Source organism: Vipera berus, assembly GCF_964194415.1.
Source record: "Vipera berus genome assembly, chromosome: 11".
Classification (NCBI taxonomy): Eukaryota; Metazoa; Chordata; class Lepidosauria; order Squamata; family Viperidae; genus Vipera; species Vipera berus.
In genome coordinates this window covers 14,240,100-14,257,819 of record NC_138214.1, presented here as the reverse complement: position 1 = coordinate 14,257,819, position 17,720 = coordinate 14,240,100, and the positions used below count along the sequence as shown (strand labels likewise).

The window sequence follows — 17,720 nt, the reverse complement described above, 5'->3', positions numbered from 1 at the left end:
CCTTCTACTTTCTATTCTGGTGATCTGCCTATTAGAAATGAAAGTAGACTCTAGAAGTACGTAGAACAATTTGAAATGTTCCTGTATTTAATATTCTGCCAGAAAATCCAGAACAAATGTGACATCTGAAGTGTAAAGCACAGGGAAGGTGACCTTGGTGGAGATATGCAGGACCTGCTCCTAGGGAGACAGGGGGTGAAAAAATATTTAAGTCTACAGCAAATAGATAATGTTCATAAAGGATCACTTCTTTAATTCATTAAAGGAGGGAGAGCAGGAGGAGGAGCAGGAGGGATGATGGAGGAGGAGGAGGGGAAGGGTTGATGGAGGAGGAGGAGAAGGGGAAGGGTTGATGGAGGAGGAGGAGGGGAAGGGTTGATGGAGGAGGAGGAGGGGGAAGGGTTGATGGAGGAGGAGGAGGGGAAGGGTTGATGGAGGAGGAGGAGGGGGAAGGGTTGATGGAGGAGGAGGAGGAAGGGAAGGGTTGATGGAGGAGGAGAAGAAGGGTTGATGGAGGAGGAGGAGGAGAAGAAGGGTTGATGGAGGAGGAGGAGTAGGAGAAGGGTTGATGGAGGAGGAGGAGGAGAAGAAGGGTTGATGGAGGAGGAGAAGGGTTGATGGAGGAGGAGGAGGAGGAGGAGGGGAAGGGTTGATGGAGGAGGAGGAGGGGGGAAGAGTTGGAGGAGGAGGAGGAGGAGAAGAAGGGTTGATGGAGGAGGAAAAGGAGAAGAAGGGTTGATGGAGGAGGAGGAGGAGGGGAAGGGTTGATGGAGGAGGAGGAGGAGGAGGAGGAGGAGAAGGGTTGATGAAAGAGGAGGAGGAGAAGAAGGGTTGATGGAGGAGGAGAAGGAGAATTAGATTCTGCAAGATTCTGTTATTATAGAACTCGGGAGTTGACTTTGACTTTTTGGTCTCGTCCATCTAATGGGTTGACATCCATCATCTAAGTGTGATTAGCTGTTATTCTCTAGGTCTCCTTCTAAGCCACAAGATCTGTTATGGACTTCAGTTATGATCTTGCTCATTTCCATCACGGTCATCTACCTTACTCGCTACACGAAGCTCATGAATGTGCAACTTGGAACAGCCTTTTTCAATCTTAAAATCATATCTGGACGACCTGAATTCTGGACTTGCAAGCCCTAGATGCAAGCCCTGGTCGGAAAGCAGAAACGACATCTTTATTTTTGCATGTTGTTCCCCAGTTTCTGTTCCAAATCAGGAAGGAAGAAATCCTTTGGATTCATTAATCCAGATTAGAAGTTAAACGTTGAGGTCTCTTTGTGAACATGCCTTGACTGTGGTTGTGTTCATGCACTTTTTCAATGGCCTCTTTCTCATTCAGGGACAACGGTTAGCTAATCCAGGAAGGCTCCATCCATACCAACTCTTAAACAGATCATAGGAGAAAGTCATAATGTCTCACCCCACATTTGGTGGCTTAACCCAAACTCCCAAAGCTATACATAGTTTGGAAAGGTAAATATCCAAGAAGTTACTTACTCTTTTGCCTGGTTCTCCTTGCTCACCTTTTTCACCTTTTCCACCCCCAGAAGGGCCCTGGAAATCAGAAAAGTACCCCGTTATCAATTAAGAGGGACCCAACCTGGGGAGAATCCTGATGCCCCTCCACAAACAAATCCAAGCAAAATACTCACAGGAAGCCCGGCGGGCCCTGGGGGCCCCGGGGGGCCTGGGTCACCTGGAACACCCTACCAAGAGCAAAGGGAAATTGTTACCAATCTGTCCTGAGGGTCTGATCAAGTTCTACCTTCAGGTTTTGTGGACCATCAGGCGCTCAAATTCCGTGGAAAGTATTGTCAATTCTTAGAGAGGAGGCAACCTTTTTATTTATTTGTATCCTGCCTTCATCGTTGTTACAAATAACTCAAGGCAGCAAACGTATCCAACATACCTTCCTTTTTTCTAGTTATCCCACAAAAAAACAAACTTGTGAGATGAGTTGGGCTGAGACGGAGTGACTGGCCCGAGGTCACCTGCCTAGCTTTCGTGCATAAAGCAGAACTATAATAATAATAATAATAATAAGTTGGAAGGGACCTTGGAGGTCATCTAGTCCAACCCCCTGCTCAGGCAGGAAACCTTATACCATTTCAGACAAATGAGTGTCCAGTCTCTTCTTAAAAATGTCCAGTGTTGGAGCATTCACCACCTCTGGAGGCAGGTTGTTCCACTGGTTAATTGTTCTAACTGTCAGAACTAGAATTCACCATCTCCTTGTGACTGGCTCCCACCCAGATGCTTTCATGCCTAAGGCAGGCCTAGAACTCACTGGGCCTGTTTTCTAGCCTAGTGCCTTAACACTAGACCAATTTATCTAATTGCCATCTATGTCTCTCAAGATGTTTTCCATGATTTTTTAAATTTGGATTTCCTGATGGTTAGGGAGTTGTTCTGGCAAGAGGAGTTAAACCTTCTTAATAGTCCATGCAATCCTACCTGTGAATACGATAATAGGATCATATCGTCGGCATAGAGCAAGCTATTATAGTATGTATTTAGGATCATTGGCATACATACCATAGGATCCTTCACTAACCCTGGTAGGTCCTTAATGTATAGATTAAATAATAATGGGGCCAGGATACACCCTTGTCGTACTGTTTTGTTTGTGTGAATCCTGTTAGTCAGGGCCCCATTTAACCCCATACCACACTTTCCAACAGGTACTAGTGTTAAGGGCTTTAATCAAAGCTAGCAATCTAGGTTCTAGTTTAAGAGATGTCGATTTACTCCATAGTACTTCTCTGTTTACAGTATCAAATGCTGCAGTAAGATCTGTAGAAGCAGCAAACAGGGGTCTCCTCTTATAGGCATATTTGGCAATTAGATGCTTCAGGACAAAGCAGCTATCGATGTTAGATCAGTTTTGTCTAAAACCTGCTTGTTCTTCTGTGAGGATATGATTTTCCTCTAACCAGATTTCAATTCTACTAGACCAGGGGTAGGCAACATTGGCTCTTTTATGACTCATGGACTTCGACTCCCAGAATTCCTGAGCCAGCATGGAAGTCGAAGTCCATGAGTCATAAATGAGCCAAGATTGCCTACCCCTGTACTAGACCAATTGACCTTTATTTATCAATCCAATTTAATTACAATTGTCATTCAAATAACTGCTCTGAGTGACTGAATCAAGTTGATCTAATTCAAAAGGCTGTATGTATGTGTATGCAGAAAAGTCTGTCCAACTACCAGATCAATTTGAAACCACCCAACTGTGCTTGGTCCATGGAATCAGTCGAACAAGTCAGTCTGAACCAGGTTGTCTTCTGTGCTGTTGAAGGAATTGGTAATGTGATGTTTGGAGCCATCACTACAGTTGTGGCTCCTTAGGACCCACATTCAATTAAAATATATGCATACATTTGCCTGATACGCAATCTGCATGAGATTTTGAAGTCTTCACTACCAATCATGTGAGATTTGACAATCTCAAGATTTTAACTACATTTTAAAGGTCAATGCTGCTAACGTATATGAAAATGCAGCCATTTCCCCCTTAACTTGTGTGTTACTTTTAGAGTTAGAATTAGATGATGCTGGGGGGGTGGGGGGGAGAGAAGGAAGAATGTGTATGGGAATTAGTTAGACATAACAGCGTAGCAGAGTGTTTTTCCAAGGCTGTTTGAAATAAGAGATGATAAGGAATGGCGGGTTGGGGAACTGGAGGGAAGGTTGGCATTTCAAACTAATTGGAGAATGTGATTTATGACTGTTAGTTAGAGGAGGGAATTGTGCTTTGATACTATGTGTTTAAGGGAGGAGAATTCAGATTTTGGCTTCGACCAAGCAACTTGAATAAAGATTCTTTAAGGTAAACAATGCCTCGAAGTTCTTTGAACAGTTTCATCTGTAGGAACCATGACATCAAACATGGTAGGGTTTTTTCACAACCACCCCAATCCACTCCTCTCAATCCCCTTCCATTAAGATGACAAATAACCATCCAAGAGGAGAAAGGTAAGGATGTTTTTTGAGGACTCGGTAATTACAAATGATGTCTGAGAAGATCTTATGATAGTTACATCAAGTCTATGTCATTGTATGTGGCTGTTTGTAAATCTGAAGGCACACTGTGTTTAACTATTTTAAAGATTAAGTTATTAAGTTCTGGGCTCTCTTTTCTGTGGATAAACAATGCAAAAGAGCATGTTGCAAAGGGCAACTCTGAAAAACAAAGTCTGTAAAACCGAAATGAGGGCAAACATAAGAAGGAAGGCTAAATCTATTTCTTGTTCCACACTTTCACCCCTTTTGTTTGATGTATATGCATATGTAACCTCCGGCAAAATGTATAGATCTCTGTCTAAAGACAAAGAGATTGTAGGGTAGCAACAAGTTTAGTAATGGATGCTACTGTGATAATGCTGGTAAGAGCTGGAGGATGGTCCAGTGTGACCCATCAACTGGGTAATTGAGTGAGAATGGTGGATGCTCAGACACTATGGGAGAAGAGCAGGCAGAGTTGGAGGGTGGAGTCAAACAAGTCATTAATCTAGAGTCCTTTTGTTGCCACAGACAGTCCAGGTCCAACCCTTTCTGAATCCTGTTGACCCTTATCTGATATCAATTGAGTGTTGAACTTTAGTTACACTCTAGTGCAGGGAGAGGCAACCTTGGCTCTTTTATGACTCGTGGACTTCAACTCCCAGAATTCCTGAGCCAGCTGTGCTGGCTCAGGAATTCTGGGAGTTGAAGTCCACGAGTCATAAAAGAGACAAGGTTGCCTGCTCCTGCTCTAGTGTATAGTTTTGAACAATAAATCTTCTGAACTGCAATTTAACATATGGTCTTGATCTTTTGGGGCTGACAGATGCCACTAGAACCATCTCCTGTCACTCACCTGATCTCCTTTTTGAAATTCTATGTCATTATTTCTCGTCTGTTCGCCGATCTGTCCCGGTGGCCCTGGGGGTCCTTGAAGTCCCGGTTCACCCTAACGTGCCCCAAAAAACAGCAAGACAGATTAGTGGTATTTGCCATTCCCACAGAAAGGGCCAGCAATCCTGGAAACCAGTTCAAAGGGCCGGTTCAATATTCCACACTCACTTTTTCTCCTTTGTACCCTTGGAAATTCAAGCCCATATTGCCCTGAAAAAAGAATGGAAAATAAGGGATACCGTGAAGAAAGAAAGAAAATGAAAATGATGAACCTTGGTTAAATGTTCCTTATGGATCAATATTGGTTTCTTTTATGTTTACAGATTTTTCATAGTGATTAGACAACCTAAGACTCACTGGGTCAATATTTACTTACCTAAAGAGATACACAGAATGACCACAGGTGGGCAAAACACAGTGGGATTTGGAGTGACTTCTGACTTCCTGCCGGCTTCCCCATTGACTTTGCTTGTAGGAAGTTGGCAGGGAGTGTGGGAAAGCACAATCCCGTGGCCACAATGGACCACAGTAGTGCTGCAGTGGCCACAAGAAGGTTATGGACAAGCAGCTGAAGAAATACCAACTAATCACATACATAAGGCTATTATATACTATACCTTAGGACCTGGCAGTCCTGGGGGACCAGGAGGACCCTATTAAAATAAAGAAACTCATTAATTTCCAGGATTATTTCTGTACACATGAGAAATACATCTGTAGTTGATAGTACAACTAATGATGAGACACAAGGAAAAATTGCCTCCTGATCCCGTTCCTGTCATCCAGTTTGATTAGGAAAATCAAATCAGTCTGATGCTCTAAAGCAGGGGTGTCAAACTCGCAACGTCGCAATGTGATGTGTCGCAACGTATCTCGACTTTTCCCCCCATTGCCAGCAATGGGGTGGGTGGGGTTTCGGCATGATGCATCCGGCCCACAGGCTGGCAGTTTGACACCCCTGCTCTAAACTGAACGCTCCCATCAACCTTCAAAGAGGCCATAGTCTCTGATAAGGACTGGAGTCCACTAATGACTAGTAGTAGATCAGAGATTCCTCTCCTCAAATTGGCTCCCTCTACATCAGAGGTCCCCAACCTTGGCAACTTGAAGGCTTGTGGACTTCAACTCCCAGAATTCCTCAGCCAGCCAAGCTGGCTGAGGAATTCTGGGAGTTGAAGTCCACAAGCCTTCAAGTTGCCAAGGTTGGAGACCCCTGCTCTAGATGCCAAGCACCCACAGTGTGTGGTCACATAACCAGGTTGAAGGATAATCTAAACCCGGAATCAGGGTTGTAAATACCCCCACTAGTAGGTACATCAGACTAAGCAACCGGTCATAAGTTAAGGAGTACCTCTATAACTTGGGATAGCAAAAGAGAGGAAAAAAAGGCATAGATCCTGCATGGCCATTTTCTCAATCCCTTTACCCCAATCTTCAGCAAACTCCCCCTCCGTCAAACCCCCTCTAACTCATTCACTTCTAGTCTCTTCTGCTGCCACTTATTCCTTTCACTAATTTAACAGAGATAATCAGGGGACTGTACCGTCAAACCTGGGGGCCCGGGAGGACCAAGTGGACCTTCTACACCAGGTGGACCGTCAGAGCCCTAGAAGAATAGGAAAAGTTGTTGGATGAAGTTTGCCCACAGGAGGCACATATTACTTCTGGTTTACGGCAAAACCGCAGACTCATAGCAAACCGTTGGTACACTTAACCTCAGCATTCATTTAAAGGCTATGGTGGCCACTTTACAACGGCCACGTTTGCTTAACTGTTTGCTCTCTGCTAAATATCCCAAAGATGCTTTTCAACAGGACTTTTCAACTAGACTTTGTGTGTGTGTGTGTGTGTGTGTGCTTTCTCCTTATAAATGTTTCGCTTCTCATCCAAGAAGCTTTTTCAGTTCTTCTTCAGAATGAAGAAGTTTCTTGGATTAAGTGAAATGTTTTCAAGGAAAAAGAATTGAGAAAGTCCAATTGCCTTTTGGAAATGTATCTTTGGGACAACCATGGCTTGGATGATTGAGAACCTCCATAGACCTTCTGCTAATTGTGTTCATCTAGAGAATCATCTGTGGAGGATGCTTTAATTTAATGCCTACATTGGGTAGAGGATTGGACTTGGGGACTGAATCAACTCCTTTCACATTATGGAATTTTATGAGTCTGTGAAACAAATGGAAGAATAAAGGACACAGAGAAGAAGAGTTAACTACACTGAGAAACAACTTTCATACGTATCCACATTTCTGAACCGAAGCCTTTAGTTCAAACGCCATAAATTAGGAGAATCTTCTGTTCTTTTCATCAGCTGATAGCGTTTGCTACAGAACTTAAAAGTCAGGCCCAGAAATACCAAACAGCCTGCCCAATTAAGCTACCACTTACAGGTTTCTTCTTGAAAACAACTTTCTTCAGTCTACAACGGGAGTCTCCTTGCAACTCCTTCAAATATCAGCAGCCATGACTGCATCAAAAAAAGCTTTGATCTGAGAATTTTTTTTAAAGTTCTGACTTCGCACCCAAGCAGCACCTACCTGTAAATATTGCTCTGTCATTAAAATATTCTGCGTACCACCAAGTTTCTTTAAAAGAAAAAAAATCCACTCAAGCACATCAGATGTTTTAGCCAACTTACCGGAAGTCCAGGTGGACCGGGAAATCCTGGATCACCTTTTTGTCCAGGGAGGGGAGAGGTGATAATATCTCCTGGTTCACCCTAAAAAGTAAAGATGGGATATGGATTAAGATAGCTACGCTCATGATGAAGTTCAAGAAGAAGACGTATCCAAGCGCCAACTGAAGCATTCACCATAAATCCTCCCAACAACTTCTTCATGTAATCATTTTTCTGCAGGAATACATTCATAATATTCAGTGTTCTAACATTTGAGGGGCTGATACAAACAAGAGGGGGGTCAACCTATTTTTCCAAAGCAGCAAAAGTCAAGACAAGAATCATGGATAGAAGCTGAACAAAGAGAGAAGCAACCTAGAACTAAGGAGAAATTGCTTGACAGTAAGAACAATCAACCAGTGGAACAACTTACCTTCAGAAGTTGTGGGTGCTCCATCACTGGAGGCTTTTAAGAAAGGACTGGACAACCATTTGTCTAAAATGGTATAGGGTCTTCTGCTTGACCAGGGGGTTGGACTAGAAGACCTCCAGGGTCCCTTCCAACTCCGCAATTCTGTTATTTATATTTGTTCTCGCAACTAAACATCCCAGAGACATTCTTTTGTTGCATAAAGTGCCGATTTATGTTCATGTTAAATTTGTGGCACCAAGGAAAGGTAGAGAGATTGGGGAGAGAAAAGGAAATTAGGGACATTGTGCTTTTTCTTTGAAAAAAGAAATACTTTATTCAGCTTGAAAATGTTACCAGAATGCAATTATGTTTAAATGAAATTTACTTTCAGAAGCACTCAGAAAGGATTTTTTCCCCTAATCCGACCAACCGTCATACAAACATTTAATTGACTGGGTTGGTCTTTTGTCTTCTGTTTAGGAAACCTCTGAGATTCAACTCAGACATTACATCAAAGCTAGATCAACGTTTCACAGGATGCCTGAACTGAAGAACGGAGAAGAATAAAAACAGCTTAGAGTTGGGTTTGCAAACCATCACGTACATTAGCTAAGGTTCAACATAATGTCCCGAACAGGCACATTAAGGCATTAAGCCATAGCTTATACTACACTTTTAGACTGGGGCAAGTTGTTGGAAAACCCAGCACAAGAATAGAAACTGCATGAGTATAAATATTCAGAAAATTAACGAGGCTGCTGCAAGATGCAAAGTTGCTACCGGCAGCTACACTGCTTGTTAAATGATTGGCCATTATCATCCACTTGGACTTAGAGAACTAGACTTGGCGTCCAGTGATGTCTGGTGAAAACCTTGTTAAATGGGATGTCAGTTTCTTGCATTTAGCTTAGCTGCAGGAGGGCCAAAGAGCCTGTGTGTCATTCAGCAAACCGTTTTTTTCTTTAGCAATTTGTAGCTTCAGTGGCTTCTCATATTTTAGTGAAATCTCAGGAGGAGAGACTTATATTTTATTTTATTTAGAATATGGGCACCAAGAAGTGTGAAAAGTGCTGGAAACATTTGCAACAGGAGAGGGGGGAAAATCCAAATTGCGAGACCCTTCACCTTTTATAATAATAAAAAAAGAAAGCAGAAATACAAAATCTTACCAAGAAAAATGGGATGAGGATGGGAAATTCTAGAAAATCTTTGGTACAATACTGGGGAAAATCTAAGAGGCCAATTCTTAGCTGCCACCTCATGCGCATTGCTCGTGCTTTGCTCTTTTGCGGTGACTGTCTGCCATGAACTATGGAGAAGAGGGAGGAAGGGGAGGAATCCTTGGGAAATCGAAAGTAGGTGTTGTGCCTTCTCGAGAAGCTGCTTCAAGGTCACCCAGCTGGAAGAAGGAGGCAGTGACATACCAGAGCAGGCTGAACTGACTGTTAGGAAAACAGCTTGCAAGACTTTAATTGGTGACATTGAGATGGGAAATGAAAGACAGTTAAGGAGGGGAAAGCATAACATAGGTATTTTGGCACACAAACCTCAGTTCCGGCTATGCATCATTGCAATACACTTGACCTCTAGTAAAAATATACCTTTCTCAGCAATTGGAACCAAGGATTGTTCTACTAAGAGGTTTAGATTTGTGGCAGGTCTGACACCATAATGCGTCAGTGCCAAAGCTGGCTTGTCAGATCTTTTATTTTAGAAATGTATTTACATCTGATAGCACCTTGTAGAAAAGAACCCAGAAAAATGAGAGCTAACCGGGTAATAACAATCAGAGGAAGCAACCTGCTCAAAAGGTTGCCTCTGCACTGTAAAAACAAAACTTACTTTCATTCCTGGCAACCCGGGGGGGCCCTGTAGAAAAAAGGAGAGATAAAGAATTAAAAATAAGCGAATTCTACTGGCACCCTAGCATAATCAAAAACTAATATTCTGCTGTTCTCCATTTGGCCCCTGAGCAGTCCACGAGTTTGAACTTGGGGAGCCTAGCATAAAATACAGTAAACAGTCAGGTTAAGGCTTCAAAAACTATCCAGAGCCAAGCACACAGTAAGAGTGACAAGAAGTGATTTCTTTTACTTACGGGAGGTCCAAGCAAACCTGGGAAACCCGAGGTGCCTGGAAAACCACGTTCTCCCTGGAGAAGACAAAAGGAGACATTTCACTGAAGGCCTTCAGGGGCTCAATTTGGACATCTGCAAAATGGTGAAGGAATGTCACAATTTAAAAGCAAAAGGATCGCCTATGTACAGATGGATGGATGGATGGAAGACCATGCTCTATATTTATTATTCTTTGGGCATATCATCTAAGATCATCTAAGATACACGAAATAGTAGAGGTTGGTTGCTGACAAAATACATCACATGGACAGAAAGTTTGAACATGCCAACAGATCTCCATAGAAAGTAGCATTGGAACAGAGAGAGGTAGTTTTTTTTTTGCTCAATGCTGAATTCTGGGAGTTGGCAACCTGCAATCATATGAGACTTTCCCCAACTTATCTTTCCTTTCCTTTCCTTTTTCCTTTCCTTCCTTCATCCATTTACTTCCTTCGTTCCTTCGTTCCTTCCTTCCTCCCTTCCTTCCTTTCCATTCTTCATCCATTTACTTCCCTTTCCTTTCCTTCCCTTCCCTTCCCTTCATCCATTTCCTTCCTTCCTTCCTTCCTTCCTTCCTTCCTTCCTTCCTTCCTTCCTTCCTTCCTCCTTCCTTCCTTCCTTCCTTCCTTCCTTCCTTCCTTCCTTCCTTCCTTTCTTTCTTTCTTTCTTTCTTTCTTTCTTTCTTTCTTTCTTTCTTTCTTTCTTTCTTTCTTTCTTTCTTTCTTTCTTTCTTTCTTTCTTTCTTCTGCTGTTCCTAAAACCACTTGATGAAGAAACTAAGTTGGTTTGCTCAGAAATGGGTTAATTTCTTCCAAGTTAATTTTGAAGATAAGTAGCTACGCTTCACAAATTGCTGCAACCATCCCAAAGTAACTGACTTAGGGATTTTAATGCTGCGGTTATTTCCTTTTTTATTAGCTCTTTTCCAAAGCCACAGGCACTATTCTGATTATTCCCAACATTCTATTTGTTGGGCAATTATGGGCAAGCTCTTCAAATATTTTTCTATACTGAGAAATCAGGAGTTTGGTAGCAACTGCAGCTTAGTTCATTGGATGTGTGGTGATTAGCTGCTAAATCTAAATCCTACATCAGTTCAGTAAATCTAGGCATTTAATGAATTGAGTTGCAGTTCACAAAAAGCTTTAATAAAAAATTGTGAGTCAGAAAAGATGCTACCAGACTCTTGATTTTTGCCACCATAGATTAACATGGTCCATTTCCTACAATTCCTTGAATGATATGAAGTGAAGGGCTTCCTCCCCATGGAGCAAGAGATTAATTGCTCTAGTTGGTTGGGGGAAACATAGGTTACTATTTAGAAATACTGATTATTATTGATTTTGGAAGCATGGCTGACGCAAAAATGAAGCAGCACAAGGCATTAATTATGGGATCCTAAGAAAAGATAAGGGACGCGGTGGCTCAGTGGGTTAGGACGCTGAGCTTGTCGATCAGATGGTCGGCAGTTTGGCGGGTCGAATCCCGAGTGCCGCGTAACAGAGTGAGCGCCTGTTACTCGTCCCAGCTTCTGCCAACCTAGCAGTTCGAAAGCACGTAAAAACGCAAGTAGAAAAATAGGGACCACTACGGTGGGAAGGTAAAAGCGTTCCGTGCGCCTTTGGCGTCTAGTCATGCCGGCCACATGACCACGGAGATGTCCTCGGACAAGCGCTGGCTCTTTGGCTTTGAAACGGAGATGAGCACCGACCCCTAGAGTCAGAAATGACTAGCACGCATGTGCGGGGGAACCTTTACCTTTACCTTAAGAAAAGATGCAGCTGTTTTAAAGAGGCTACAGCAATGCCCTACGTTCCAAGAGCACTTTCTTTAGGAACTGAGTCTGAAGCATTGACTATCCTTACCATACCTCAAAGCCCTTGAGATAAAATAGCAAATTTTGCCATTCAGTGTTCAACTTTCTCATGTACCCATGGTTTCACTTTCACTTTCCAGCTGTACTTGGACAGCAAAATCAAGGACAGAGAACATTCCTTCAGTTGCTACTCCTATGATTATCCTCATCAGAAGACTTGAGCTGAAATGTCAAGATGACATCTACCGTACTCCATTAATTTATTCAGCGCTGCTAGATCATGTCGTCAGTTGCCAATTGAAAAGCAGAGTCAAGATATATAACCTTGGAATTTAACTCCTAGGAAGCTTAGCCAGAATGGTCAGTTCTCCCCCCCACGCCTTCCCCCAAGAAGGGAGTTGAAAACCAAAGTAGCCATCATTGCAAATAAATCTCTTCATGTATGCATGTATGCCATTGTTAGCTTGGAAATTATCACAATTACCGGATACTTAACCACTGAATTTCAGCAGTGCATCTTTGGAGAATGAAAGATCGCAAAAAGAGTGATTGGTTGACTGCATTTGGCCTGATTACTGCAAGTTGCCAATCACTTCCTTAAGTGCCTGTTCTAGACAGAATTTCCTGTCCACCCCAAAGCCTTCCCTTTGCAAAAAAAAAAGTCTGAAGTTGGACCCACTGTAGTAATGTAGTCACTGTAATTAGCAGAGTATTTCAGACATTGGTTGGTCACTCTGCATATTCCACATGAGTTAAAGGAATGCTGCCCTCAATGTGGTGAGATCAGCCCCACTAATTGGATGGCTGCATCTGGGCAGTTTCCTTGACAGTAAGATAGGTTGGCCACTGCCGCCTTCTCAACCTAACCCTGGCATTTCCTGGTGGTCTCCCAACTCTGCTTAAATCCAAGCCTGCTTAAATTTTCTCCCAAATCAACCTGCTGCTTTATCCTATCCTGTTTGGGTAAATGGAGACTTTCTGACTGAAAAATGTCCTCCTGGCAGCTTTTTTTTTTTTACAAGTTGGCCATCCCTCAGCAACCAACCATTTGGGGCAAGGATTGTCAGCACATGTGCAAAATTCTGAACATGCACATCAACCCTGCTCTCCCACGACTGCAGAGTAATTGTCCCGGGTTAGTTAGGAAAGTCGTATGTTTCCAGCTAATCCCACCTTCGTTCCATTGCATCCTGGGATACCTTGAAGACCTGGAGGTCCATCCTGACCTGGTAGCCCCTGCAATAAGGAGAACAGCAGACATTGATTGGGTTATGATGGTTGGTGGCTTGTCTTTAAAGACAGCCATTCAACCACCATGATTATAATACAATTTACTTACAGGAAGCCCGGGTGTTCCTGGAAAACCTGGTAGGCCTGGAGGACCCTAAGATGGAAAAATAAAAATAAAAATAGTATTGTAATAATTGTTGAACGGTTAAGACCAAAAATATCTTTCTAATAACTGGTGATTTGTTAAGATGATAACTAGACTTTAATGGTAAAACATAAGAATGCTTTGCAATGAACAATGTAAGTTTTGTAGACAAGAGAATTATTTTCTGCTGAAATAGGGAATTGTGGGTTAGCCAAAAATTCAGCTTTCTTTTGTATATTATAGGCTATTTTAGAATATCCTATTGCAATCAGATAAAATTTAAAAACAGGATACTGATAGGTATGCGTGAAAATATATTGAAAATGTTGTTAATTGACTAGGTTACAACTAGAAATGTATTGGTGGAGCCTTGGTGGAGCAGTGGGCTAATGCCTCCTTAAGTAACACCAGCTGCCTGCAATTAGTGCAGGTTCGCATCCCACCAGGCTCAAGGTTGACTCAGCCTTCCATCCTTCAGAGGTAGGTAAAATGAGGACCCAGATTGTTGGGGGCAATTAAGCTGACTTTGTAATAATGCCGCTTGGGGTGTGTGTGAAAGCCCTAATAAGCAGGCATATACATAGAATGAAGGCTACTGCTAAGCTTGTAAGCCGCCCTGAGTCTTCGGAGAAGGGCAGGATATAAATGGAATTTAAAAAAAACAAAAACTCGACTATTTTGACTATGTGATAACTAAGGGAATCAGAGAAGGAATCCCTATTGGTGCAACCTGAACTATTTACAACTGGTTATCTGTTATTTTGACTACCCAACCACTGTATTGCTTCACAAATACCTGTATATGTAAATATTAAAAAATCAATAACACTTGTATAAAAAAAATCACAGATCAAGTTAGATATTATCTAATATTTAGAGGAAAACAGCATCTTTTTTTTTAAAGAAAGGCTCAGAGCAGAGACTCTTTCACTGGCCTGAAAGCAGATAGCAAGCAAGGTTAGAATATTTTCTGGCTCAGGGCTGAACTGTGCGGTCCTTCGTCTCCTCTGAGCTTGGGGGTTTTCTTGCAGATGCTTCATCACCCAGCTAGGTAAGCTAATCAGGGTGTCAGGACCCACCCCAATTCACGTCTTAGGAAAACAAAAACTCTTGGAGTCAGTTCTAGTCCAAAAGCAATTTTTACTAGGACATGTTTGGTTGTGGAAATACAAGACAGGACCTGGTATTGTTTTACAGATTGAAACTTTATAAAGAGTTCCCGGTTCAAGCCCCCTTCCCTCAACCCCATTTGGTCAGCCCCCCATCATTTACTTCGTGTCATCCCTTTCGTGGGGAAAAAGGGAACTTTGGATCTTTACGGTTATTGCCTTCTTCCTTTACAGATTCAAATGGAGACACAGGCCAGATGCCTTCTTTCCTAATCCTCCCCTTTGTTCCCCCCAGTTTAAAAGGTTTCCTTGGTCTTTGAAATAACCTAAGGCAGGCTGAATCCACATCTGCTCCTCCTTCCTCGGGAGATGGCAGAATCCGGGGGGGGGGGGAAAATAATGTTTTAAACATACATTTATGAATGTGATATAAATGGATTCTGACACAGGGCTAGAAAGCAATGGAGTTTCTGGAGAAGGAGGAACAGGAGGAGGAGGAGGATTGTGGGATCCTTGGCGTTCTCTAAACTTGGTGGTTTTCTTGCAGACCTTTCATTTCCCAACTAGGGAACATCATCACTGCTAGAAGAGAGTGGGGTTTGCTTATAGGTTTTATGTATGTATGCATGCACAGTATCCCCTTCATGGATTACTGCCTTGTCGTGGCGAAGGGGCTTGCGTAATTCAATGAAGCTATGAGCTATGCCGTGCAGGGCCACCCAAGACGGACAGGTCATAGCAGAGAGTTCTGACGAAACGTGATCCACTGGAGAAGAAAATGGCAACCCACTCCAGTATCTTTGCCATGAAAACCCCATGGACAGTACCAATAGGACCTCCTGGAGGAATGTTGTCCATGGGGTCGCGATGGGTCGGACACGACTTCGCAACTAACAACAACAACAACAACAAATGCATAGTATGTATGTAATATGTTTGTATGTCACCATCAAAACCAACTCTTGGTGATTCATATCTACTTTTCTGCTTTATGCCAGAAATAATAATAAAAAAGCATCACTTACTCGAATGCCTTTGGGTCCTGTAGCCCCTGGAAGTCCACCATCACCCTGCAGGAAGAAGAAGACAAAGTATGACCAAGCCAACAATGGCAGGAACAGATCTCTTCCTAGGAAAGCAGATGTTCACGAGGCATCTTTAACAAAGCAGGGCTTGCTCTGCCTACTCCTCACCTGAAAACATGAGAATACGAGCGGTGCTCTGCTGGCTCAGGTCTCTGGCCCACCTAGTCCAGCAGTGTGTTTTCACAGTGGCAATTCAACTGCCTAAGGATGCCCACTAATCTCCCGGATGTGGGTGGATATGCCTTCGGATTGGGTTTTGACTCCTGGCAACTGACTGGAAATGTCCCTGCAATTTTCTTGACAAGATTGCAGACATACTGTAGCTTGACCTTGCTGAGGGCTGAGAGATGAAAGGAAGGGACTGGCTCACAGTCACCAAGTTGGCTTCATGCTTAAGGGTGAGACAAGAACTCACATCTCCTGGTTTCTAGACTGGCTCCTTAACCACCACACCAAACTGATTCTCACTGCGTTCAAGTCAAACGTGATTCCTGCCGACTGCCTGGATGAATCCCTACAGATTCCTTGACAAGATTGTCAGAAGTGGTTGGCCACTGTCTCCTTCCTGGACTGAAAGCAGAGGAAGTGGCCCGAGGCCACCTAGCTCATTTTGAGCCTAAGATATGACTCAAATTCATGACCTCCCAGTTTTCAATCCAGCACCTTCCCCAGTAGACCAGACTGACTTTTGCTCTGAGTGTGTGTGACAGGCCCAAGGTCACCCAGTTGGCTTTGTGCCTAAAGTGAGACTAGAACTCACAGTCTCCCAGTTTCTCGCCTGCTGTCTTAATCACTACACCAAACGGGCTCTCTAGTCTTCTAACAGAAAGCAAAATAAACATCTGTAAACAGCCCATCCAATAGGGCACCATCCTGACGGCCGTAGCATCCAAAACGGTTCTTTCCATCACTCACCTTCTCGCCACGGGATCCAGCTGGTCCTTCTGGGCCAGGGAAGCCAGGCAAACCGGGCTGGCCTTCTAAACCTGGGAAGCCTCGATCCCCCTGTGACCAAGAAAGCAACAAGAATGAAATGAGCTTGCTCTCTACACAGCACAGATGGGTTGAAACAGCATCATGGCTTAATCTATGCGAAGTACCAGCGCCTCTGTCAAAGAAGCAAGAATTACAGTGATTGTATAGATATATTAAGACAGATATATATGTTAGAGATACATTTTCTTAAATAAAAAATAAAATAAAAACATTTCAGTAAGATGGTTTAAGGCAAGAATTTGTGCTAAAGTACAAACTGAAAACTTAAGACACAGTGGCAGGAACTTCCAGATCTCCTTTATTGGCAAGTTTTTTTTTAAAGATGGAGTCTCTAAAGATTTATTTATTTATTTATTTATTTATTTATTTATTTATTTATTTAGATACCGCCCTTTCCCGAAGGACTCAGGGCGGTTTACAGGGCATTTAAAAGAGAGTCAATACAAACGTTAAAACAAATTTAAAAAGATTAAATAAAACCCTGAGAACAGTAAAAAACCCAATTAAAATTAAAATTAAAAAAATTCTCAGCCTGGGCCAGAGAGCTCGAAGAGCCAGGTCTTCAGGTCCCGGCGGAATGAACGGAGGTCGGGGGCAATCCTAAGCTCCCCGGGCAGCTGGTTCCACAGGGCAGGCACACCCACTAAGAAGGTCCTCCCCCTGGGTGTCGCCCACCGGCAATCTTTTACCGGCGGCACCCTGAGAAGACCCTCCCTGTGGGAGCGCACTGGACGAAGGGAACTTGATGCCAACAGCAGGTGTTCCCTCAGATATCCCGGACCCAAGCCATTTAGGGCTTTATAGGTCATCACCAGCACCATCTCCCTGGTCTTTCTGCAACACAGAGTCAACTGGCATTTAAGAAATAAACCATTGACAGGATCTTCTCTCTGCTGACTGCTGATAGTCCAAATAACCTTCTGTTGTTTCTCGCGTTCCTCACAATGTTTTTTCTTACCCTTACCATGTGAAAGGCTGCAGCCAGGGTCATAAATTACTGATATGTTATTTTATTAAAGTCATTACCAACCACTTATAAATACTTGTTCTCTTGGATCTGGACCGAGATGCACAGGATGACAATGATCCAGTGATAACCAAGATTTAAAAACTATTCTCAGCCACCTCATTTATCTTAATAGATGTTTTTTCTGGCTCATTAGCATTCAAAGTTCAGCAAAATTAATGCAGTAATGCGGTGGCTTGAATTTTCTTTTCTCTGGAAATCTGCAATCCAAATTTAACCTTAGGCCGGTTGGAAACCTTCAAAGGATCTGCAATATGCAGGT

The 17,720-nt window shown here is 42.9% G+C and overlaps 1 protein-coding gene across 1 annotated transcript in view; it reads right to left on the bottom strand.

Annotated features, from left to right (window-relative positions):
- The window catches only part of COL4A5 (collagen type IV alpha 5 chain), a 123,396-nt gene that overhangs the window by 56,813 nt on the left and 48,863 nt on the right, over window positions 1-17,720 (bottom strand). The window contains exons 3-15 of the mRNA XM_081336306.1: window positions 16,351-16,440; window positions 15,376-15,420; window positions 13,206-13,250; window positions 13,040-13,102; window positions 10,032-10,085; window positions 9,776-9,802; window positions 7,543-7,623; window positions 6,449-6,511; window positions 5,523-5,558; window positions 5,074-5,115; window positions 4,868-4,960; window positions 1,659-1,712; window positions 1,504-1,560 (exon numbers count right to left, since the gene is read on the bottom strand). Of these exons, the coding sequence (XP_081192432.1) occupies window positions 1,504-1,560; window positions 1,659-1,712; window positions 4,868-4,960; window positions 5,074-5,115; window positions 5,523-5,558; window positions 6,449-6,511; window positions 7,543-7,623; window positions 9,776-9,802; window positions 10,032-10,085; window positions 13,040-13,102; window positions 13,206-13,250; window positions 15,376-15,420; window positions 16,351-16,440 (750 nt within the window). The remainder of the gene's footprint in view (window positions 1-1,503; window positions 1,561-1,658; window positions 1,713-4,867; window positions 4,961-5,073; window positions 5,116-5,522; window positions 5,559-6,448; window positions 6,512-7,542; window positions 7,624-9,775; window positions 9,803-10,031; window positions 10,086-13,039; window positions 13,103-13,205; window positions 13,251-15,375; window positions 15,421-16,350; window positions 16,441-17,720) is intronic.